Source organism: Capra hircus, chromosome 11, assembly GCF_001704415.2.
Source record: "Capra hircus breed San Clemente chromosome 11, ASM170441v1, whole genome shotgun sequence".
Lineage (NCBI taxonomy): Eukaryota > Metazoa > Chordata > Mammalia > Artiodactyla > Bovidae > Capra > Capra hircus.
Window position 1 is genome coordinate 80,555,094 of NC_030818.1, and position 26,544 is coordinate 80,581,637.

The 26,544-nt window shown below is 36.8% G+C and overlaps 1 protein-coding gene across 2 annotated transcripts; it reads right to left on the bottom strand.

Moving 5' to 3' along the window:
- Positions 1–26,498, bottom strand: GEN1 (GEN1, Holliday junction 5' flap endonuclease). 2 transcript variants are annotated; one of them, XM_005686984.2, is made up of 14 exons: positions 26,244–26,498; positions 19,806–19,978; positions 18,744–18,930; positions 15,234–15,410; positions 13,460–13,570; positions 11,378–11,451; positions 9,095–9,186; positions 7,475–7,625; positions 6,701–6,737; positions 6,530–6,610; positions 5,474–5,604; positions 4,356–4,417; positions 2,316–2,456; positions 1–1,651 (listed from the first exon to the last, which is right to left on the bottom strand). In XM_005686984.2, exons 1-14 carry the CDS (start codon positions 26,289–26,291, stop codon positions 321–323), a joined length of 2,796 nt encoding a protein of 931 aa, XP_005687041.2. In that variant the 5' UTR covers positions 26,292–26,498; the 3' UTR covers positions 1–320. The 2 variants fall into 2 exon arrangements, with proteins under 2 accessions (XP_005687041.2, XP_017911101.1); XM_018055612.1 differs by having other exon boundaries at positions 19,806–19,995.

The window sequence follows — 26,544 nt, forward strand, 5'->3', positions numbered from 1 at the left end:
TGAACAAAAAGGTGCATTTACTGTTTAGTGCTACGCAAACATTTTAAGGATATAACTAAAGCATAATCAATAAAGATATTTTTTTAAATGGAAAAAGTATGTTATAAAAATATACATTATCTAGAGTTCTCACTACGGAGGATAATGCTTTAAAACCAAAGTTTTAGGGAACATTTTAATTACAGTTTTGATTAAAATGGCAAGGGTCTCATAACATATAGAACCACATTAAAATTTTCTACTACACATTAGTCAGATGCCTTCCTTCTGCTTCTGCTAACAGTACTAGAATACTAAGTCATACCTGAATACTTTAAACTTCAAGTGTTTTGGAACCTTAGTTTTAATCTCTGACTTAAAGGAAGAGGACTATCCAAACAGGTACCAGAGTCATCTTTATCCTTATGGTATCGTAGCAAACTAGGAGGCTTTTTTGGGGCATCTGGGAGACAGGCTTCTTCATTTCTAGCTGTTTTATAAGCCTGGACACATTGCTCAATTTCTTTAATATATGACTTAGGGTCACTCAATTTGTTGGCATCATTTTTCTTGAGCTGGGTTGGGCTATGCTTCTGAGAACTCTGCTTCACTTTTTGAGTTGTGGGTTTAGCTTTCCCAAACTTTGGGACACTTTCTTCATCAGAGGAAAGCCTGTCAAGGCAAACACTCTTCTTCATTACAGTTTTCCGAGCGATTTGAACGCCAGCTTTTCTACTATGATATAAAGCAGCATTTGGTGGCCCAGTTCTAACATTGGAGGTTTTCATTCCTGGGTTATTGACAGACAAGGGTACAGATGTATTTGATTTATCATTTTCGTGAAATAGTTGGTCTCCTTTTAGAACTTTACAGTTTCTAGATTCATTTTGCAAATGAATTCCTAGAAGATCCTTGGAAAGATATGGTGGACAATGAGAAGTACTATTAGCAACACATTGTTCTTTTATAGTAAGTAGTGAGAAAGTTTTTAGGTCAACATCTGGTTCTACAGTATTCTGAGGATATGATTTTATAAGTATTCGTTCCTTTAAGGGTAAATCCTGAAGATGTAAATCACTAATGCCAGAAAGTAGGTGCTCCTCAGGATTAGTCTTCTGAAGATCCCAACAGGACAGTTTATTAACACTGGTGTTGTGCCGTTCTGATTCACAATACAATTGCTCTGGATTATTTTTTAAACTGTCAGGAATAGCTGTTTCAAGTTCCGATTTTAAACCATGAGTAAATGTGTTCCTGTGGATGGCCGGTGAATTACTAGAAGAAGTACTAAAAGAAGTACCTTCCCAGTCGATGGTGCTCAAGTGTAGATCAGCAACTGCGGATATATTATGGGATGAGGTACTAGGTTGACTAGATTCTGCAATTAGAGACTTACTGATATCTTTAATTTGCTGCACAGCCAAAGATCTTGGAGAAGATATTGACTGCTCTTGTGTAGTCAAACAGACAGCATCTTCAGGTAAGAGCAAGACATTCAATGGTGTGGAAATAGATTCCTCGGGTGATGCAGAATCAGGGGAAATTTCCAAGCTTAACTTGGAATTCTGCTTAGGAAAGATTTCCCATGTGGGTTTTAAAGTCATATGTGACTGAACTTTCATCATCTCATCTGATTCTTGCAAACCGTTTCCGTTAGACTTAATTTTCATGCCTGAAAAGAAACAAATATATAATACAATTAAAATCTATTTTATTTATTTTTTACACAGGCATCTGTTGGATTTATTGTTACGTGTAATAAAGGTAATTTTTGCAAAGTATTTTTTAAAATAGTGAATAATATCTTAAAGGACAGTGGGAAATCTATTTTAAATCTATTTTATTTTCTTTAATGTGGGTAAATAAGAGTTCAGATCAGAAATCTATATGATCAATTTTTGCCTCTTTTGTCTCAGGGCATTCCTGAAAACTGTTTTATACCTAATTATAACAAAATAATTACTAATAAAATATTATAAAATATTTTCTTTCAGAATTAGTATTATTACTGTCATGTTATAAAAATGTTAAAATTTCTTCACTGAGTTCTGGGAAATAAAATATATTTATAATCCTAAATATGTTATACATACTAATTGCTCAATAAATGGTTAGTGTAATTACTATTATTAACACTCAGTTAAGTTAGCAGACTCAGAGCAGAATAGTTTTTTCCAGGTTTTCATATTTTAAAACAAAGTATGTCAAGACAAAGGAGCAAGAGTATAATCCTTACTATTGATTTTACAGAATCAGCAAAATTTGGACAAGGTAGATTCAAATAGGACAATTCCTTTATGTGTGCAGCATAAATAGTTATCAAATGTGATACTTACTTTTTTGTTTCTTCCCTTTATTTTCTGACTTTTGTTTTTGGTAAATAGCAACAATCTCAGGATAAGCTGCTTCAAACAATGACTCTTCTTCTATTGTTTGTAGAGCCAATTCTCCATGTTTATCTTCTGTAGCATAATGTTCTAATGGATTAAAAATACAATAAAACCACCTTAATAACAGATCTGAAATACTCCATTTTCCCAGGTAACTCATTTTACCAGGTCAACTAGGTTATTAACAAATGGATAACTCATGCATTACAGGCAGACGCTTTAACCTCTGAGCCACCAGGGAAGTCCCTGAAAATCTTACTGTACAACATCTCTATTCTAATAATCTGTTGATACAGAAGTGATCTTTTTCCACCTGGCAAGAGCTGGAAAGAAATTCTATTTAAATTACAACTTTAAATTTCTCTTGTTTTAGAGATGGTAGGAACAGCTTAGAGAAAGGTTCAGTTCAGTTCAGTCCAGTCGCTCAGTCATGTCCGACTCTTTGCGACCCCATGAATCGCAGCACGCCAGGCCTCCCTGTCCATCACCAACTCCCGGAGTTTACTCAAACTCGTGTCCATCGAGTTGGTGATGCCATGAAGCCATCTCATCCTCTGTCGTCCCCTTCTCCTCTGCTTCCAATCCCTCCCAGCATCAGAGTCTTTTCCAATGAGTCAACTCTTCACATGAGGTGGCCAAAGTATTGGAGTTTCAGCATCAGTCCTTCCAAAGAACACCCAGGACTGATCTCCTTTAGAATGGCCTGGTTGGATCTCCTTGCAGTGGCCAAGAGGGGCTGTCCCTCACCCAAGGTCAGGGGTGGCGGCCGAGAGGTCAAGAGAAAGGTTAGTCAGTTTTAATTCAGTATAACAAGTGTAAAACTCCAGATAAAGCATGAAAACAGACAACTTCCTAAAACTTTAACATTGGTTTTCTTTAGTAGTAGCTTCTGAAAAGGACAGAACTGAAAGGTCATCAAAACTATTACCATTTTCCAGATTGCGTTTCAAAGATTATCAGTCTCTCAAGGAAATACCCAGGCTTACTTGGACTCACAAGAACTCAATAAACAAAAATGAGAATGCTAATGTGTACATTTACAATGAGATACATAAATAGTACACTAGATTCTTATGTTTATCCTATATGAGGGCAAAACTACATAAGAAATGTAAGTTAATGTGTCCAAAGAAGAAACAATGGAAACAAGTGAACTTAAGAGTATTTCTTAAAGCAAGCTGGGGTACATTTTCTCCTTAAGGGATAACTCCAACAAGGATAAATGAAAGTGGGCACCTAACCCTGAGTTCTAGACAGAAGAGATGCATGGCCAAACTGGGTTAATGGCATTGTCTTTCCTGAAAATACACTGTAGTAGGTGAAATTGTTTCTATATGGTTTTCAAAATTCTTTAGCTACTTTTCTACTATTCCCTTGAACAGCTTACGTAATTCTTTATCGTTCATCAACTAGAACTTATTGACAAATCTGTTCTCTCACTCAGTCACATGTAATTATACAATCTAATTTCAAAGCCAAACAGAAATGAATTTGGAATTATTTTCCATTTTAAGTGCTCAGTTCTTCCCCTGCCTTCAGTTTTGGAACTAATTCAGAGTTCACTGTATTTCTGTCTACAGAAAATAAGAGTCATTTGATACTATAAATTCCCATGAAAACTAAACACAGTAAAGAAAGAAGAGGAAGGAAAGGAAGAAAGGAAAGGAAGGACCACAGGTGCTTCATTCTATCAGCAACCTTCATTTCTCGAGAACTGATTATACAGTGAAATCCAATGACCAGACTATTTGTAGTAGTATTTTCTTTACAGATAGACATCAAAACCATTTCCATATTGTTTTTGTAAACATTAACTACAAAAGGAATATGCATTTAAGACATTTAAAATTTGCTATGAGTTACATATAGTACAGGGACACCGATGTATGTGATTCATTTCTTTTTTATATACACACGTTTTACATATGATATCTGCTAAACGTACATGACTAAATGTTATAAATTTTCCTTAAAGTATGTACATACCAGGCTTTTCCCATTCTATTTCAAAACAATGAACTCCATTTCTGATTCGGTTTTTAACGATTCTGAAAAAAACAAACAAACAAACCACATCTAATGGGGTCTAATTGCATGAGTTATTTGGAAATCTTTAATTTGTTGATTGAATAACTCAATGCCCACTAATTTTTATTGTTTTAATAATATTCTAAAGATTCTGTAAGGAACTACTGTATAGTTATTTCTGATTTGCTTATTTAAAAGATAGTGTTTATAATTGTTAGATCTTATCAGATAATCTTCATATGTCTGCAAGTGTCTTGCCAACCAGTGAATAATTTTAATGAAGTCTCAGTTGCCAATTATTTTTACTCAAAGCTTTGAAATATTACTCCATCATTCTGACGTCTACTATTGTCATCAAAGATGTACGCTAATGGATTGTGACTCCTTTGGAACTTATCTTTTTTAATACTTTCCCAAAACTTTTTATTTTGAAAATTTTCAAACATTAAGAAAAGTTTCAAGAATAGTAAAATGAATAATCATATACCTTCACTGAGAGTCACCAATTCTCAGTTTCAGCCCCTCCACTTACTTTACATTTCTGTTCCCTTTCTGGTCCACTGACACTGAGATAATTACCTAGTTAAGCCTAGCTACAACTTTTTATAGGGGCCTCCCAGGTGGCACTAGTGGTAAAGAACCCACCTGCCATTGCATGTTAGACATAAGAAACACAGGTCCTTGGGTCAGGAAGATCCCATGGAGGGCACAGTAACCTATTCCAGTATTCGAGAATCCCATGAACAGAGGAGCCTGGCGGGCTAAAGTCCACAGGATCGCACAGAGTCAGAGACAACTGAACCAACTTAGCACAGCACAACTTTTTATACTTCTTTAACAGTCTATTATTACTACATGTTTGAGGCTGAAAAGTATCAAAGCATCAACTTACTATGTTATCTTGACACTAACCCCTGAACAAGCTTTTAATATTCCAGCAGACCTTTCCTCCATTCTTCTAAAACAAAGAGATATATTGATATATCCTGCTATTAAAGATATTAAGAAGAATACTTTAGATCATAAGATGTTCCCATGAAAACATAGGGAGTTGTCCATACAATTCTTTATATTACCGAATCGGCTGCAGTTGATTAGAGTTCCTTCGACCGAGCTTCCTTTCTGTCATGTCATAGTGGGTCAACAGTGTCAACAATTTCTCACATGCATAGTGATTGGGCCACTCCATTTTTTCAAGAGTAAATCTCTGTAAATGTAATAAAAAATATAATAAGACTTCATTATCTCTTGGTGAACAAACAGCACTCTCAGGTGATCTTATCTTTTCCGTAAGAGACAACTAATATTAAAAGTTGTGTCAACAGGAAGATTCCCATAAGCAGTGAGCCTCCTAAGGAGGCAATACTGCACAGTGATTTCAGTGTGAGGGTTCTGGGTCTGAATGCCAGCATATTTCCTAGATGATGGGTAAATTACTTAACCTCTTTCAGCCTCAGGTTTTCTCTCTGTAAAAATACAATCCAGCACACGGATTATGAAGTTAGGGAAGATTACACGCAATGTGTTAAATATAATATCAAATTTTAAATGTTCAATAAATGTTGGTTGCCATTATTATTACTGTGGTTGGTAGAGCTAAGCAACAAGCAGTTACAATTTATCGAGTGACTGTTTTTCTACTTACTGTACTAGGGGTTAATACAAATAGTCTCATTTAATCCTCAAAGTGACTTCACAAGATAGGTAATCTTGTTTCTATTTTTGAGGAAAACACATATCTAGGGTTACATGGTAAGTGACAGACTGTCCAAATTTAAATTTAGGTCAATGTGCTTGTAAACTATACTGTCTTCCGAAACAATATGCTTGATCTTTACATTCTCCAGTTATTAGCATCTCTCCCTCAACACAGTCCTGAATACAAGACATCTGCACATGGCCTTTAAGGTGTCTTGTAAAGAACAGCGTAACTGTGATTTGTCTTACGGTCTGCAATTTATAGCTACTGTGTGACAAAGGAATGAAAAGTAGATATAAATGCCTGCAAAATACACATGCACTCAACAGCTATCTACTTCAAACCTCCTCTCAGAGCAATCAAAGTGATTACCCCTTCTTATCTTTCTAGTATACAACTTTACACTGTAAAGTAAGAGTTTATTTCCAGATACCTGAAACAATAATAAATCAGGTCTTTGGTACCTGACTGCCTTCACCAATTTATCCTTGTTCAGAAGGAATTCTTGAGTAACCTAGCAAGAGAAGAGAAAGTAAGAATGGAGACTTCAAACTTTTATAAAAACCTTCTGAGATAAATACATAGTTGAATTATTATTCATTACCTCATGGAATGGGAATCCCTCACAACTGCAAGCTTTTCTGAAAATAAGTTATATACAGGTTATTAATTAGGCAATTTTAGATAGACTCTAAAATCATGTATGGATGTGAGAGTTGTACTATAAAGAAAGCTGAGTGCTGAAAAATTGATGCTTTTGAACTGTGGTGTTGGAGAAGACTCTTCAGAGTCCCTTGGACTGCAAGGAGATCCAACCAGTCCAACCTAAAGGAAATCAGTCCTGGGTGTTCACTGGAATGACTGACGCTGAAGCTGAAACTCCAATACTTTGGCCACCTGATGCCAAGAGCTGACTCATTTGAAAAGACCCTGATGCTGGGAAAGATTGAGGGCAGGAGGAGAAGGGGACGAAGGAGGATGAGATGGCTGGATGGCATCACCGACTCAATGGACATGGGCTTGGGTAGACTCCGGGAGTTGGTGATGGACAGGGAGGCCTCATGTGCTGCGGTTCATGGGGTTGCAAAGAGTCGGACACAACTGAGGGACTGAACTGAACTGAAAATCATCACCTCTAATCTCATCTCCTTTACTGAAAAGTGTCCTTGCACAGTATACCAGTTATCAACCTTCTCACTGAAATATTATTAAATTACTATCTTATAAGACGGCCAAACTTTTGAACAGAATCAAGAAAGGGATTTTGTGAAACATTATTAATCTACACATGAGGGAAAGTTATGTGGAAATAATTCAACCAAAGGTATATAAATAGGTCACACAGCAGAAAACACTGAGTACAAAAATATAACCTTACTTCTTAATATTGTTTTCTATTGTACTCAGTTGCCTCTCATGTTCTGCATGGTGCCATTCACAAGGACAACAGTATTCATGATCATGTGGTTCACAGTATCGATCAGTTTGACATAATTTGCATCCAATACGTTCATGATCCTTAGATGAACCTTTACGGAGACACAAAAAGTATAATTTTCACTGCCTTTTAGAATTATCTTCTATATACTTTTTTTTTTTTTTTGCCTTACCTAAATTTTCAATAACAAACACTGCCTAGCATAACACCTAGCATATAGAAGGGTTTCAACACATTTAGGTTGAATAGAGTAATAAACACAACAGTAATTCTTAGGATAAACTAAGTCCTTAGCTGTTACGATCACTGACATTATTTTATTTTTTCGTAAATTACTCTTCTATCTGCAAGTGTTAACTTGTAATATGAAACTGTACATTTAGAGTAATCAGTGGAAGACTGTGGAGTACGTGGTAGTTACATACAAGAAGGATATTGTTGGTAAAAATTATTTAGTCAATAGAATAATTCTTTAAAGAATACAAAAGGAATACAGCAGTTATTACCTCTGCTAGTGGCTAGCTCTCAGTTACCTATATAGTTATTTTTAAACTAAGCTTGGAATATAAACAAATTCTGGTTGTGGCCTGGATGTTGGGCCCTAGTGACCATTAAAAGGAAAGCATGACTACCTTCAGCACTGTCTTGAGAATACATGAGAGCTTACATAAGTGATATAACCTAAAACCACCATTCATAAGGCATCAAAAAACAAAAAACAAAAAAAACCACCCTGCAGAATGGCATCTTATCTATAAGAACATTTATTTCTTCCATGCTATCATCTATAATTCTTAAATGCCAATGAAAATATATTAAGAAAAATAGATAGAGCAGAATTTCTTTTAAAAGATGAGCTAACATCATCTCCTAATCTCTCCTGAGAGCAAAAGGCTTTTTTAACCCAGTATATGTCAGACACATCTTTTTTTTTAAAGATAATTCTTATATTGCAAAGAGAGAAATGGGCTTTTTTTTAGTCTATTTATTAGTTCCCTGATCAGGGATTGAACTCAGGCCTTTGGCAGTGAAAGCATGGAGCACTAGCAACTGGACTGCCAGGGAATTCCCAGGAACATCATTTTTTAAACCAAGACTAATGAAGAGAATCCAAGCTATTTTTAGTAACAGTGAACATGTATTAGAAATTAATGTTGTCACTATCTTCACACACAATAAAAATACACCATATAAAGATAAACAAAACACTGATATAAAAATACTTCCATTTTCCCCTAAGATTTATCAGTACAATTTTTTCTTAAAATGGATTTCTACACTGAAAACATAATTTTAACACTGAAATACTTTGATAATGCAGTTTGAAGCTACAGTTATCCTATATCTATCACTGATATGACATTACTTCATTCAGTAAGTATTTACAGGGTGTCTACTGTGTCTATGTGACACAATTCCTGACTCTGCGGGTTCCTAATCTGGTAAGGAAGGTAGGTAAGTAAAAAGTACCAAAGGAATAGAGATGAAACATAGGTATATACTAAACATAGGTAGCTTGACAGCAGTGTTCTAGAGATATCATTCCTTATGTCTGCTTACCTGGATGGGAACATACAGAGCAATGAGCCAGTTTGTTAACGAGTACTGGTTGTGAATTAGAGTAACAAGATTTTTCATTCCACTGATTAAACCTTTAAAAGAAAATGGTTTAAAAAAAACAACAAACAAATACTAAGGTTACCAAACTGTCATGTTCTCAAAGGTCAGGCTATTCTGATCCTTTCCACTTGCCTACTTATTTTCCCTTTGGCAGTAAAGTTGCTGTCCTAGCCTGGGAACATAAAAACATAAAAAAATTTAAAACTCAGGGGAAGGTTAGTCTAAACCAATAAAAATCAGAATGACAGATTATTATAAGAAAATATAATCTCATTATTTTCAACTGTGAAGACAAACATAAAATATTGCCAAAAGTTCACCTTTGCTGAAACTGTCTCAATAAGAATGATTTATAGTTAGCCAACATTCAGAAAACAAAGATCATGGCATCCGGTCCCATCACTTCATGGGAAATAGATGGGGAAACAGTGGAAACAGTATCAGACTTTATTTTTTGGGCTCCAAAATCACTGCAGATGGTGACACTTACTCCTTGGAAGAAAAGTTATGACCAACCTAGATAGCGTATTCAAAAGCACAGACATTACTTTGCTGACTAAGGTCCGTCTAGTCAAGGCTATGATTTTCCTAGTGGTCATGTATGGATGTGAGAGTTGGACTGTGAAGAAGGCTGAGCGCCGAAGAATTGATGCTTTCGAACTGTGGTGTTGGAGAAGACTCGAGAGTCCCTTGCACTGCAAGGAGATCCAACCAGTCCACTCTGAAGGAGATCAGCCCTGGGGTTTCTTTGGAAGGAATGATGCTAAAGCTGAAACTCCAGTACTTTGGCCACCTCATGCAAAAAGTCGACTCATTGGAAAAGACTCTGATGCTGGGAGGGATTGGGGGCAGGAGGAGAAGGGGACGACAGAGGATGAGATGGCTGGATGGCATCACTGACTCGATGGACGAGAGTCTGAGTGAACTCCGGGAGTTGGTGATGGACAGGGAGGCCTGGCGTGCTGTGATTCATGGCGTCGGAAAGAGTCGGACAAGACTGAGCTACTGAACTGAACTGAACTGAAGAGTCATATTTGCTTGCTTTTCCTTTTTTATTCTTCACAATTCCCAAATCATTCCTTGATTCATCCCCATGCCAAAGTACACCTTTGCTTTCCTGCTTTGGAAAATAGTAATTGCTGATATTAACAATGAGTTTATTAAAGTCTTAGATATATCATTAGTCTTACAGTGGAAAGAGAGGCATCTTAGGAAAGAGCATGAATATCTGAAATCTTTCTCATGGTCATTCCAATCTTCATTTCTACCACTTGATGCTTCTTTTCATTTACTATCTTATACCTACTGGAGGCCAAGATTATTTTAACTGTCTCAGTGTCCTGGTTCCTTTCCTTCTATTCATTCTATGCTTTATTATCATCAATATTCATTTTTTATAAAACATTGCCCTCATCAAGCAAATATAATTGATAGATTCGTTCTGAAAGCTCAAAACAAAACAGCAGAGTTTGCAAACTTCAATATACTCTTAATTTTCCTGGATCCTCAAATGAAGTGTTAGTTGCTCAGTCATGTCCGACTCTTTGCAACCCCATTGACTGTAGCCTGCCAGGCTCCTCTGTCCATAGGATTCTCCAGGCAAGAATACTGCAGTGGGTTGCCATTTCCTTCTCCAGGAGAATCTTCCAGACCCAGGGATCAGATCTTGCTCTACCGCATCACAGGTAGATTCTTTACCTTCTGAACTACCAGAGAAGCCTGAATCCTCAAACCATGTAGGCTAAATTCATTACAATGTGTGGATATAGAGCAAAGGGTAGTGAAGTAAACCTTCTCATCAAGTGTTACTAATTAAATATTTGCAACATGTCAGACATTTCATTTATAGAAAAATACAATATTGAAGTATTTATATAAAAATAATTTTAAATATAAAATTATGTTGGTTTATCTTTACTTGCTAATAAAATAGTCTAAGATAGCTTATGGCAAATGTCCATGGTTATAAATAAACCCATTTGACATCTTCCTACTTGTGTTTGTAGTGAGCTAATAATATTGACGATACAAAGCATGGCTTAGGACGTGTTCTTTTCAGCTTTCTTTGGAAAACATCAGAATAAATAAGTGATTGTCAATGAAATATAGATCAGCTTAAAAATACAAAACCCTTTTTTGGAAAGCCCAATACTTATTGTATACACTATTAAATTCAACAAGACTAGAAGACTAATGTCATAAGCAAAAATAATTTTTAGTTACCTCTGAAGTAAACTTTGCCCTTTCAAAATCTTTATCAGTTTTAATGCTTGCTCTTTTCCAACTCCAGGGACTCCCTTTCAGAAAGTGGGAAAATAAATTCAAATGTTAATCACTAGAGAACAGATTGAAGGATGATGCATTCATTCAACGTAGGACTGTGCAGCTCAGAGAAGAAGGTAACTCTGTGTGTGCAAGACGCATTGTTAGGTGTAAATGAAAACTGCAGAAGAGAATATGGTGTGGCTTAGATTTGTAGGTTAAATAGCAATTATAGTATTAACTTATGTAATCAAAAAAGTCAGAGTTACATACAAAAGCACTTACAGTTTATTTTAGGAGAGGGAGGAACAGCATTTTAGATGAACAGCATTTCATTTTCTATGTTCATTATTTTGATAATATTTTAACTTAAGAAAATTAAAACAAACATTTAATTTCTAATACTATATATTTATATATATACACACATCTATCTATTTACATAAATAAGTATATTCCCATGATAATTTCTGGTTTAGATTGAGTCTTCTAGTTCCTATAAAAGTTTATTAATATGTTTTTGTAAGCAATGCTGCTCTTTAGCCAATATGTATCAGGATAGACATATCAGTGTTAAAATACTTCCAAAGTGGTTAGTAAACAGTCACTGACCACATATCCTGAGTGCCTGCTGGCAAAGGAGTCTTCTCCCTAATGTGACTTCCCTTCCCAACCCACCTACACCGAGGATTAGGGTTACACATGGCACAACAGAGGGTACCAGAAGCTCATTCCATTTCTACAGCCTATGTCTTTAGTAAACCAGTTACTAGATATTTTGCATATGACCCTTCTTGTATTAGCATTTAGTTACATATTAGATTTTTTCCAAAAATTTTTTCAGCAAATTATGTTATTATAGTAGTGTCTTAAAGATCATTAAGTACAATGATATAAATAGATAGCAGTTTTGGTTGCAAAGATATAAAAAATCAAACAGGCAAGGCTAGTCTATAATGTAATAAATACCACTATAGCTGAAACTGGTTTTTGTCAGTTCAAGTTTGCAAATCTTTTCTTATGATATTCAACACTGGGTTGTTTCCAGACTTTAATTATGATACAATTACATATAGGAAATAGTAATTTTCTATTTCAGAATGAGAACTACAATAATTATTTTTGTGCATTATTTAACAGCTTTTTTTCCTCCTGTTTTCTTTTCTTGTTAAAAACATTATTGATTTCTCTATTTGGTCACTGGTGACACAGATTAGAAATCAGAATTAATAATTTTACTATCCTATTATTTTTTCCCTCTTCTATGCCCCAGTGAAAAAAAATACATGTCATCCCTCTTTAGATTTCTCTTAGGTATACAGTCTATAGTATAATGAAGGATTTTAAAAGGATACAAAGATGATCAGCATGGACATAATAATGGGGCTATATAAAAATAGCAGGAGTTACAATATAAAACATTTTGTATTTTTAAATATCATATTTATGAATGGGGTTATGATTTTAATTCTTAATACATCCCTCACCTATTATACCTGTCACTGAGTATGTATTGTTATCTTAAGATATAAAATAAAAAGGCTTTCATGAGCAAAGCTCAATGCAGTGCTAAGAGGCATAGAGGGATGAATGACTTAGCTCAATAATCATGTTGCCTAGCAACAGTAACAATAACATGGAGCATGTGTACAGTTAAAAAGTTACTATGGAGATTCAAAACCAGAACACAGACAAACAGTGATAGAAACTAATATTGGCATGAGACAAGAAAAGAGTAGCTCCTATTTTTCTAAAAGGACAGTCGAATGTGAATATGGATCTCTTAAGAGTAATAGTATACTGAGATTCAGGCTGTAGTACCAGTTATGATTCTATTCTCATTTATAACATTCAGTGTCACAGTGAGCGAGCATTTTAATGTCACTTGAAATATTGATTATTTTAGTTACTGAATAGTTTATTACACCCATATCTAAATTAGATCCTTAAATATATAATACCATATTATATTCATATTTATGTACCATGTAAGGTATGAGAGAAAGCCACTATGAATACTAAATAAATACAATTTCAGCATACCTTTGGAAGATAATCACAGCCAAGTAGTATTGCCAGCCCAACCAGAGCATCTCTATTCAAACCTAGTTTACTCTTGATGGATGACATTGTATAACAGTCAACATGTGGGTCCTAGAAGAAGGCACAGCTTTAGTTTCATCTTCAGAAAACTAAACAAAATCAACATTGTAAAACATAATTTGTCAAAGTGAAGTGAAAGTGAAGTTGCTCAGTCATGTCCAACTCTTTGCGACCCCGTGGACCCACCAGGCTCCTCCGTCCATGGGATTCTCCAGGCAAGAATACTGGAGTGGGTTGCCATTTCCTTCTCCAATTTGTCAAAGCTGCCTCTAAATATTTATCCTAAAAGTTCAAAATTATCTTGATCACCAGAATCTTCATATAACCTAACATTTTAACATCTGAAAATAAAATCAAGTTTCAAAAATAGCTTTAAAAAAACTATAGTAGCAATTTTTTTCTTCTTGTTTTTTGGTGTCTACAAAAGTAGATTTTCATCTTACATAATTAAACATAAAATGTATATTATAGAAAGTAGACATTCCCTGTAAACGCATCATCTGAAGTAACTATTATTGATAGCCACGCATATTCCTTTAAGAAACTAACACATATATACAAATGCTTATTTACAGTAAAAATAGGCTTGTATAAAAATACTATTTTGCAATATTTCTTGCTCACTAATACATTTGGATATCTTAGTTGCTTCAGTCGTGTTCAACTCTTTGCAACCCTATGGACTGCAGTCCTCCAGGCTCCTCCCTCCATGGGATTCTCCAGACAAGAATACTGGAGTGGGTTGCCATGCCTTCTTCCCTGGGTATCTTACTGACCCAGGGATTGAACCCTCATCTCTCATGTCTCCTGCATTGGCAGGTGAGTTCTTTACTACCAGAGCCACCTAGGCCTTAATGACTGCTTACTATTATACTAGATGGACTCCAAGACAGTTTTTCTCAATGGGGACACTGGGAGCATTTTCAGAAAGATAACAGAATTCTCTGGCAAATGGCTTAGTTTTCCTGGCTTCGATCAAATGTCCATAGTCTCCCCTGCTCAACCTTGAACAGTTAGAATGAATATGTCCCATGTATAGTACCTGCCTCCATGAAAACCATGGCTGTATTTAGCCATTCCCTATCAATGGGCATTTGGGTTGTTTGCCAAGTTTTTGTAAGTATTGACAATGCTGCAACTACTAATAACATCCTTATAGATCTCTCTTTGCATACTTGGAGGTGTTTTGAGGCTTACTAACAGTGGAAATTCTGGTTCAAGGCAATACATATCACATGACATTTTATAACACATAACTGAAACTGATTCAGAAGTATACCATGTGAAACAAATCAAGTTCTTGGAGAAATCCACATTTAAAAGAGAATGAACCATGCAGTAGTGATATTTTTAATATGAGTAAACATTTTATTTAGCAATTGCTGTGTACCAAGCATTATGGTAAAGAATCCCCTTTGCAATGCAGGAGATCCTGGTCCTGTCCCTGGGTTGGGAAGATCCCCTGGAGAAGAAAATGGCAACCCACTCCAGTGTTCTTGCAAGGAGAATCCCATGGACAGAGGAGCCTGGCGGGCTGTAGTCCGTAGGGTTGTAGAGAGTCAGACAAGACTTCACGATCATGTGCACACACACAAAAAAAAACACAAGCATTACGGTAAGCATTTTATACGTTTTAGTTTATCTAATCTTCTAATAATCCCCTTTAAAAAATTAGTTCTTAAAACAAATGCTGAAAAAGAGAAAGAAAAAATACCTTGGTGTTCATAGTGAAATTCCTATAAACAGTCTGGGCCCCATAAAGAAAAGTGTCTCCATCATTGGTGAGGCAGCCATCCACATAACCACTGGCGTTGAGGTAGGCACACATGGCTTCAGCTTCACCAGCAGCTTGGACCCACGGAATTCCTAAGCATTCCAGCATATCAAGACACTGAAAAGAAAAAGTAGGTGCAACAAATCTAGGAACATTTGCATTGCTGCTTTTTATGGTGTTTAACTTACTGTTATATTACAAATACTAATAGCTTTTTAGTTACGTTTTAAATTATGATATTTAAGAAATAATTGGAAATGTGAACACTAAATACTTTTGAGCATTAAAGAATGAATAATTGCTGAACTTTTATGTACATTAATGAATACTGTATTGAGTCATGTTTTTATAAGAGCCGTATGTTTTAGAGAAAGGTACTGACCCATTAAGAGAAACAATACTATGTGTGGGATTTGCTTCAAAATAATATGGAAGTAGGGAAGCAGGTGGGAGTATAGGTGAAGCAAAATTGCTCAAGTTGATAATTTTTAAAGATTGGTGATGGGTTACTTTTGTATTATTTAAAATTTTCTGTAATGAAAAGCTAAAAATTTTGATGTCAATTAAAAAGTAATCTATATCCAATTAAATATTAACTTAAAAATTATTTTTTTAAAGTAACAAATATTCAATTTTCACTGTTCAGTATTATCTCAAGAATTTGGAAATATCTTTAAATTATAATAATTAATCACATTAACATTTACATTTGTAAAGCTATAGCAATCCTTTTCACATGATGACCATCCCAATATGAGCTCTTCTGAAGAAGTTGCAAGTACACAATTTTGGCTTGAGAACTTAAAAGTTCACTTTTTATCACCTCCCCTGTACAATGAAACTCTTATTGTGGGAAACCACACAGGGGCCGGCTGTTGGAGTGCTCCAGGGAAGTCACAAGTCTGTGCAGGATGTTTGTTATCAACCTCCTGATGTATAAATAATCTGCTATAGCTTTCTTTGGGTTATGAATTTAACTCTGTTGGGTAGCTTCAGCTTTACAGCTTGGTGCGTTCTTTTTTATTGCATGTCACACTCTCATTCTATCATTGGGGAATACTGGGTATGGTGAGGAAAAGTGGCTATTTACTTGCTTCTAGAGGGACAGAATAAATATCTCTTGTTTTAATTGGTTGTTTACATGTTATATTATGTAATAAAAAACCTCTGCCAGATGTTGCCCAAGGTGGACAAGGTTCAGAAAGACAAAGTACCAAGTCAAAAAAAGGGTACTTTTCAGGACTCTAGCTAGGCGACCTTAGGGAGACAGACTTGTTATAGGTGCTGCTCAACTGAAACATAGTTGTTTCTTCCTTACCCCTAGATAAGAAGTATCCTTTCATAAAAAACAAGAGATTCCAGATTCTTGTGCTGCTGCTGCTGCTAAGTCGCTTCAGTCGTGTCCGACTCTGTGTGACCCCATAGACGGCAGCCCACCAGGCTCCCTGGGATTCTCTAGGCAAGAACACTGGAGTGGGTTGCCATTTCCTTCTCCAATGCATGAAAGTGAAAAGTGAAAGTGAAGTCGCTCAGTCATGTCCAACTCTTAGCAACCCCATGGACTGCAGCCTACCAGGCTCCTCCGTCCATGGGATTTTCCAGGCAAGAGTACTGGAGTGAGGTACCATTGCCTTCTCCAAGATTCTTGTGCATGTCCTCCTAACTCTTTTCAAAAGCCAGCACAGAATTTGTGATGAGGTTGGCTGGAATTTTCCCTGCCCTAAGTCTCGATGATGTGGGGTAGAGGTTGTTTTGGAGGACTAATTTGTGCTTTTCATGCTTGCAACTAAAAATGGCACTAGATTAGGAGAACGTAAGGCCTAGCAACAGACTGCAGAGAAATATGATAATGATTAATGGGCAGGCAACACTGAATCAACATAAAATGTCTAAGTACACCACAACTGGTGAAATAAAGAAATAAGAATAGAAGCATTTTCTCAAAAAGACAAACACCTTTTTGCTTTATACTGGGTGTTTAATGCCTTCAGTATGTGAACCATAGATATTTCTAGGAACTGATATATAATAATTAGAATACAGTACAGATATTTTCTTCAATTATTGATAGTCATTAAGATGGAATAATCACTAATTGAAAATTACTTTTTTTAATCACATGAAAATAAAAAATAGAAAAAAATTGGACAAAACTTCTGGAGAAAAAAGCTTATTAATTTGTGCAATGTCTCTTAAAAGAAATTAAAATTTCAATCAACATTTAAGAAGAAAAACAGGGATGTGAACTCAAAACAAATATCATAAAAGGTTTATATCCTTAGCCTATAAAGAAATTGAACAAAACAATAGTAAAACCTCAAAAAGGTTAAGTGGGAAAAGGATATGATGGTCATTACTTACAGAAGGACTAAAACTAACTTAATGTTTAACTTCACCATTAAAAGAATATGACATATAACTATGTATTATATGTATTTATATGTACTATATAAACCAATAAATGTCTTTGACTTTGCATATAATAGTACAAAGATAGAACTTTAATATCCAAAGATTTTGTGGATGCACTGAAATTGCTTATCTCATATCTGTACTGGTAGGAAGTAGTTGGCAAGAGTTATATAAAATCCTTCCTAAACTTAGGTCTATCAAGCCCACTTTGGGTAATTTATTTTCAAATCACAAGAAAAAGCTATGTTCACAAAAAAAAAGTTTCTCACGATTTCATGTATAATAGAGAAGAACTGAAACCATGGGGAATGATTTCAAGTACAACCATTACAAGTAATAATTCTGAATAGAATATGGTAACAGGGAAATACGGGTATGCTACATTAAGTGAAAAGTCCAAGATAAAAATTACTTGTGCAAGATTATGACAACTTTAAAAATTAAACACATTTAAAAAGATACAAAATAGTTATAGCTTCCTATTGTTTTACTTATACACTTTATCTTATTATAGATTTATCTTTTTTTAAGATATATATTTTATAACAGATAAACATATTAAAATAATAACTTTTTATAATTACAAAGCCCTGAGGGAAGCCAAATCAAATTCTATCTATCAACTATTATTAATCCTGAATGAGTAAAATATGAATTAATGAGACTGCTATTCTGGGAATTTGTTAAGTGCTGAAGATTTCATGAAACTTAACATATTAAGTCCCAATTATGAACCAGTTGCTTTAGATATATTTTCTCTGATTTTCACTATAAACTTGTAAAGTATTATTACCCTCATTTTACAGAGTAGGAAATGAGGTAAAGATAGGTTAAAAATCTTGCCCCTAGAGTTTCTAGATGCCAGAATCGGAACTTGAACATGGGTGTTTCACTCCAAAGCATAAACTCTCTTCTCTATTCACATTGGCCTTTTAGTGAAGACAGTAAGTATTAAAGATATTGACCAACAAAGTTTATTACAGTAAAATACACTCTTTAATTCAAATCAGAATTATTGAATCAGGCCCGAATGCTTACCTCCTTCAAGATTGACTTAAAATGTGATCTCCCTGTTTTCTGAGACCATGTTTTTCCAGAAGGTCCATATCGGACCTGATTCCTCTTACTGATGACATCAGCTTTCAGGTGGGGGGGTTCCCCTTCCATAACGAACACCAGCTTTACATCCATTAGCGTTAAATATGAGATACGAAAAAATAGATTCCTGAAATAGAAAAAGTTAATGATACTTTAATCATCATATATGAATAGCAGAAGTCAACACTGCAGAATGACATAATGGCAAAGACACTAGTATCAAAAATGCTACATGCAATAATGTCTTATTTATTATGATTTTCAGTAGACTGAACTGAGAAACCACTGCTTGTTTTTTAGCAAAGGAGATTTATGATTATTCTAATTGCTATGTGGGAAATGGTTTGGAGGAGGAAGAAGCCAAGAGAAGAAGGAGGGAAGCTAGTGAAAACTTCATCTCAACAGGGCATATAAGAGATGTTGTCATACACGGAGGTAGTGCTTCTGGAGAGAAGTTTGTGAATGCAACATATGTTCTGGAAGGGGAACTGGCCAGACTTCAGATGGACTAGATACGGGGAGAGGTAAAGCAGGGGAAGAATGGCTCCCAAATTCCTGGCTTTTAGTCACTGGAACATCCTAGGGGATATGTTAAATAGGCAGTCAGGTCTACGAGTCTGGAGCTTCAAGGGTATGAAGTACAAATTTGTGAGTCACCAGTATGAGATGGCTCAGTGATAAAGAATCTGCCTGTTAATGCAGGAGACATGTGTTCAATCCCTGGGTCAGGAAGATCTCCTGAACGAGGAAATGGCCATCTACTGCAGTATTCTTGCCAGGAAAATCCCATGGACAGAAGAGCCTGATGGGCTATAGTCCACAGGGTTGCAAAGAGTTGGACACAACTGACTGAGCACGCACACACACAATATGGAGATGGCAGATATGGGCATGTGAATACATTTTAAAATCTCAAAATGCAAAATGGCAACAACAAAACAAATGAAGTGGAAACAAAACCAAGAAGTCCACCTACCTATATGCTGAGAATGTTTACTTTACCTGAGGTGGGGCTTCATGACTGTCCCAATCATTTTTTTGACTGTCTGTGCTTCACACACCCAGAGACTCAGATCAACCGCAATGGTTTTCCCACTGAGACTGTGCAAGTGGACGTGTTGTTTAACAGGCTCCAAAATTTGCCACAAGTCATTTACTCCCATCCTGGTGGTTATCTGCTATTTGAAACAAACTTTTCAAAAGATTGTTAAAAGACATAGAAGCTCAGAACAAAAATTTAGACAGCGTATTTTGAGCTAGTTGGGGGTGATTCATAAATAGTATTCTCATTTTCTTTTACTAGTCAGCTCTTCAGGATGAATCAAGAATACCTGAAACATTAAAAATGGTGGTAATACACTTAGTGGCTACAAAAATACTGATGCAGCAGCTGAAAAGTTATCAGCAGAATATAGCATGCTGGATTTGTCCTTAAAATCCACTCATGTCACCCAATATGTTTCTCTGTATTACTGAAAAATAAAGTTACTTTAAAATTTAAAGTCACCAAATGTCAATGGTTGTCTCTCTTCATTCTTTCTTCTTTTCCACGCTGCCTGTAGCAGTGGCTGACAATAAAATTTTTCACATGATCACATTAATACTGAATGAAATCTGGAAAATAAAAGGAAAAATTACCCTCATCCCAAAGGGTGGTAATTGGCTTTGCTCCAGTGAATAATAAGAGCTAACAAATGCAGAGAAAAATCGAAGGAACTGGTAATGTGTATTTGTCTTGTTGAGTATTCACTCCTTGATCTACATACCTAAAGAGAGAATAGGACTAGTCCTCTATCGTAATCAGGAAAAAACAAAGAGACAAAAACAAGGAAGAATGCAAACACACGAACAAAAGACAAAAACACAGGATTAATGAAGGAAAACTGATGGATAAGTGGAGGGGAGATAGAAAATGAAGACTTGAAGAATAGGTAATTATTTTTTTAAAAAAGAGCATTGGCTTTTTAAATTACAACGTCACACATGTTCATTGTGGGGAAATAAAACATCTTTTTAAAGAAAAATATTTTAAAATGACCTACAGTCCCATTTGGGCTTTCCTGGTGCCTTAGCAGTAAAGAATCTGTCTGCAACACAAAAGAGATGCAGGTTTGATTCCTGGGTCAGGATAATCCCCTGGAGGAGGGCACAGCAACCACTCCAGTATTTTTGCCTGGGAAATCCCATGGACAGAGGAGCCTGTAGGGAGGGCTGCAGTCCACGGGGTTGCAAAGAGTTGGACATAACTAAAGCAACTGAGCACAGGAGCACAGTTTCACTATTCAAAAAAAAAAAACTGTTAAAACTGTTTTCTATGCACATGATATTTAAAAAAAAATTAGCTTAAGCTCTGCTATCGTAACCTGCTTTGGTATTTTCTATATGCAAGTTTTCCTTTATTAAACATCTATAGCTGTTTTGAACTGTGGTGTTGGAGAAGACTCTTGAGAGTCCCTTGGACTTCAAGGAGATCCAACCAGTCCATTCTGAAGGAGATCAGCCCTGGGATTTCTTTGGAGGGAATGATGCTAAAGCTGAAACTCCAGTACTTTGGCCACCTCATGTGAAGAGTTGACTCATTGGAAAAGACTCTGATGTTGGGAGGGATTGGAGGCAGGAGAAGGGGACAACAGAGGATGAGATGGCTGGATGGCATCACTGACTCGATGGACGTGAGTCTGAGTGAACTCCGGGAGCTGGTGATGGACAGGGAGGCCTGGCGTGCTACGATTCATGGGGTCGCAGAGTCAGACATGACTGAGCAACTGAACTGAACTGATAGCTGTTTTTCTTTTCCTTTATTATTTGATAAAAACTATTATGTAGCATTTGAAGATTCAGTCTGACTACATAACAGATCAGTTCAGTTCAATCGCTCAGTCGTGTTCAACTCTTTGTGACCCCATGGACTGCAGCACACCCAGCTTCCCTGTCCATCACTAACTCCCAGAGCTCACTCAAACTCATGTCCATTGAGTCAGTGATGCCATCCAACCATCTCATCCTCTGTCATCCCCTTCTCCTCCTTCTTTCAATCTTTCTCAGCATCATCAGGGTCTTTTCCAATGAGTCAGTTCTTCGCATCAGGTGGCCAAAGTATAGGAGCTTCAGCTTCAGCCTCAGTCCTTCTAATGAATATTCAGGACCAATTTCCTTTAGGATTGACTGGTTGGATCTCTTTGCAATCCAAGGGACTCTCAGGAGTCTTCTCGAACACCACAGTTCAACAGCATCAATTCTTCGGCAATTAGCTTTCTTTATGGTCCAACTCTCACATTCATACATGACTACTGGAAAAATCATAGCTTGGACTAGACATATATTACAGATATCCTCTGAGTAATGACCTTATTTCCTTCTAAAAACACAAGGGTATAAAAACATATTAAGACAAAAAACTATCATCATAATGTAAAACAATTCTAAATAAAATGCAACCGTATTGTCTGCTCCTTTAACAGAGTCCATAGTAAAAGTAAATGCTCTCAAGTTGTACATGACTGCAAAGAAAATAAATGCTGGAAGCATGGTTGTCCTTCTCTGAGCTTTTCTGAATCTTAATTTTAAATGTGGCCAGTGTTACCACAAGTAGTATTTTGTGCACTCATTTTTAAGAAGAGCTGCACAAACTTTTGCTCATATGTCACTTTAGAAGGAGTATTGTAGATTTAAAAAGAGAAGAAAGCATTAGCTAATGGTGGTTCCAGTGCTTGTACTATCTATTTCACAAGAAAGCCCACAGATTGAATGTGGGTGACATTGCAGCAGATGCAGAATCAAGGTTGTCTTGCCTAAATATTAAGTAATGAAATATGGATATAGTCATATTTCAAATATGTGGTCAATAAAAAGCAATGTTCTATAACTTTATGAGTGCATCAGTATCAAACATGACTTCAGCATGGCTTTTTTAGGGATGAGAGTCACACCTTCTGGTTTATTGCAGAACACCTAAGAATGAATCACCTGGTCTCAGGCAAGGTAGATCTTTTCCCCAGCCCTTCCAGATCTAAAGCTCACTCCTTCCAACCACGGCTCTAATATAGACAGTGACGAATAAGGGTGTTGGGTGTCACATAGTGCAGTGTTGTTTGTCATGGCACACACAAACACACATTTATGTATAGGACTGAAATGTAAACTGTACTCCTTCTTTGGTTAGGCTGCACAGGGATCTTAGTTCCCCAACACAAGCCCCTTGCAATAGAAGCCCACAGTCCTAACTACTGGACTGTCAGGGAATTCCCTTCTCCAAGTTATTGATAAAGAAAATCTAACCTCCTACTTTATCTTTACATGGATACACAATATGGACATGAGATTGAGCAGGCTCCAAGAGTTGGTGATGGACAGGGAAGCCTGGCATGCTGTAGTCCATGGGGTCACAAAGAGGCGGACACGACTGAGTGACTGAACTGAACTGACAATGGGCATCTAATTCTTGATTCCACCATCTCTCCTCAAAACTGTCTACCCTTAGTCATTCCCAAATACTCAGTTGCTTAGGCCAAAAACCTAGCAGTCATTCTTGATTGTTCTCTTTACTAACAGCAACTTGATCAGCAAGGCCCTTGTCTCTAAAACACACTCTAAATCCCAATTTCTGAAGAAAATTCCCTTAGTTCTTTCTGCAGTCTCCTATCTGGCCTCCCTGCTTCCACTTTTTATTATCTCCTGCTGCCGCCGCTAAGTCGCTTCAGTCAGTCGTGTCCGACTCTGTGCGACCCCATAGATGGCAGCCCATCAGATTCCCCCGTCCCTGGGATTCTCCAGGCAAGAACACTGGAGTGGGTTGCCATTTCCTTCTCCAATGCATGAAAGTGAAAAGTCAAAGTGAAGTCGCTCAGTCGTGTCTGACTCTCAGTGACCCCATGGACTGCAGCCTACCAGTCTCCTCCGTCCATGGGATTTTCCAGGCAAGAGTACTGGAGTGGGGTGCCATTGCCTTACCTCCTACTCCTACACAATCATTAGAAGCTACACACAGAAGCCATTTCATTCTTTGTTCCTTTCTTGGCACCAGCTCTGCCTCTAAAGTGATATTAAGTAGCAATGGTAAGACTGTAAAGCATATAAAGTTCCAAAAAGGGACAGAATGTAACAATTTTTAAGATATCCAGGTACAAGATTTAAATATAGAACTGATGGTTCTTGCATGAGGTCATGATCAACCTGAAAAGGTTACCTGAAAATAGCTCAGCATTGAGTAAAATTTAAAAACACTGCACATAGCAAACTCACCCTAAACTGTATAATTTTATGTTCTGTTTTTATTTCAATAGGGTGCAATTTGAAATTTTTTGTGGTGTAGGATTTGATGAGTCTCTACTCATATTTTATAACATAATGACTTCACTGACATCAATCTGCTCATGCAATCAATGTATATTATTTATATAAAAAATCTCCTATTCTTAATTCTATAGAATTAATATGATGCAAGAACACTTATGTGAATAAGAAAGTCAGAGAAACCTATAGCAAATAATTTTATAGCCTTACTAGTGGTTTCAATTTATTTGCTTTAGTGAAAAAGCATTGGACTTGGGATAGAAAACCTACAATTTTGATCTTGGATACATTAACTGTATGTGTAACCTTGGGAAGACATTTAACCCATCTACAAAATGAGAGATGTTAAAAAAGATGAATCACAAGATTCTGACATTCTTTGAATCTCATCATCAATTTTGATAGCCTGGTATTTAAACTCTATTTCAGATTATTACCACTTGGTAGAAAAAACATGGATTTCTAGTTTAAAGAAAGAGCTTAAGAATCCCCTTCAGATTAAAACAAAACCAAATCCTTTGATGTAACCATATGGTGCCCATAAATCAGTTTATGCTCCTAAAACTTCCTTAAAAGCTAATAAGCTTTTATTGGTTAATTATAAAACTGAATGAGGTGAGAAAAGCACAGAACCTTGCTAATTCCACTAATGAATCAAATTTAAAGAACACAAAAAGAGGTCAATGGTCTTATTTATGTAAAAATATACATTTTATTAAACAGTTTTCCAGTTTTATTTTAGGCATAAACATTAGAAATCTTTTTTAATGATAAAGAAGGAAATACTTTTAATTTCCCAATTCTCATGTAGATAACTGTATTTTCATATAAAGTTTGGTAAACTGTATAAAATTTATTTCAGTACAGGATTATACTGTATAGGATATACCACATAATTTCACTAACTAATGCTATGTTTATTGTTTGTTTTATTTTCATCTGAATTTAGCCTAAACTTTGAAGCATAATATAACCCAGGCTTAACATGCTGAATAGTAAACACTTATTAAATGCTTATAATTTACCAGAACTCATCTTGCTACTGGAGATACAGTAGTGAAAAAGATCAAGCCCTGCATTTAAGGACTGTGGTTAGGTGAGCTTAGAGATAAAAAGGGAATTTCAACAAGGAGACAAGTACAGGCACAGAAGTAAGGTTAAATAGAGGAAGAGGAGTATATAGATCTGAAGAAGGCAGCTTACCTAGTGTAGGGCATCAAGGAAGGCTTCCTAAAGGAAGTGACAGCTAAGCACAGACCTCCCAACCGTGTTTCCCATCTCTTACCAACAAGGACCACCTCGGCCAGAGGCTGTAGTTTTCATCTATTTTGACTGTGTCGTATGTGTGTCATGGCAAGGGCTAGGATCGGGCATATATTTGATTATCTTTAGAAGTAAAGGGGTAGGAATTGTTTTTATTGGAGACCTTAAGTTTGACATCAGTTTCTTTGGGGGTGTTCTGGGTTAGCGGTAAATATCTTTTTTCCATCAAGAAAGGAAGTGTTGGAGTACAGAAAGTGGATTACATAGCTAGATTAGCATGTCACGGGAAGAGTTGTGTAAAGACTGAAGTGGGAAGCAAAGCACTGAAAGCTAAGCCAAGGAATTTACTTTCTTTAGTTCCGATGTTTACTGAGAGGGTTTACAATGTAAACCAGGCACGAGCTGGTGGGGGTGGGGGCGGGAAAGAAAGACTGTATATATAAACAACCACAAAGCCTTAAGGTAGTTGCTACGAGGGAAGTTATTTTCAAACACAGAGTTAACACCGAACAGGAGGAACACCCAAGTGTGCCCACAGGGTGATCGAGAAAGGCTCGCCCAGGATGGCCTAGCACCTGGCGTGGGACTTTGCCCCACGGGGCCCTGGCTCTGCGCTTAGCGGCGGCGGATATCTCCCCCGCGGGGGCGAGCCGCGGGGTGGGGAGACCCCGGGCTCGGAGAGCCAGGGCCAGGCCGGGAGTTCCGGGCCGCGGTCCTACTCGACCCAGAGAGAACGGCGGGAGGTGTCCTGCGAAGAGCGGAGGGCGAGATAAGGACGCGAACACAGCTCGCCTCCAACCAGCTTTCAATCGCCCCTAGATTGCAAAGGAGCGGGTAGAGGGGCCTGGGCGGGGCCGTCTCTCCACAGATCCGCGCGGGACTTACCCGGACAACCCTGCTTCCTTGGTTTTTGGAAAGACGCCCTTCTGTCATTTACCAGTTTGGTCTGAATTTTAACTACTGCTGCCTCCAAGTTTCTAAATCTCCCTCTACTCAAAAAAAAAAAACAGAAAACGAAAACTTTCTTTTTCCCTTCCCAAGCAAAGCCTAGAGTTCGGAGGCTAAGCACTCAGGCCTGGAAACCTCCCGGAAACCACTTGAATCCGGCGCCTCAGCCACGCGGCTCCGCCTCTTCCGGGAAGTGACTTCCGCCTTTCCGCGACCGCGGCCTTACACGCCGCGGCGG

Bases quoted from the DNA above. Each gene is read 5' to 3' on its own strand.
- GEN1 (XM_005686984.2), bottom strand. From the start codon at position 26,291: ATGACAGAAGGGCGTCTTTCCAAAAACCAAGGAAGCAGGGTTGTCCGG. The intron at 13,571-15,233 runs GTATTTTTTCTT...GCCTTCTTCTAG, and splicing joins ATTTCACTATGAACACCAAG to GACCCACATGTTGACTGTTA. The intron at 9,187-11,377 runs GTAACTAAAAAT...TTTCTTTTAAAG, and splicing joins GGGCAAAGTTTACTTCAGAG to GTTTAATCAGTGGAATGAAA.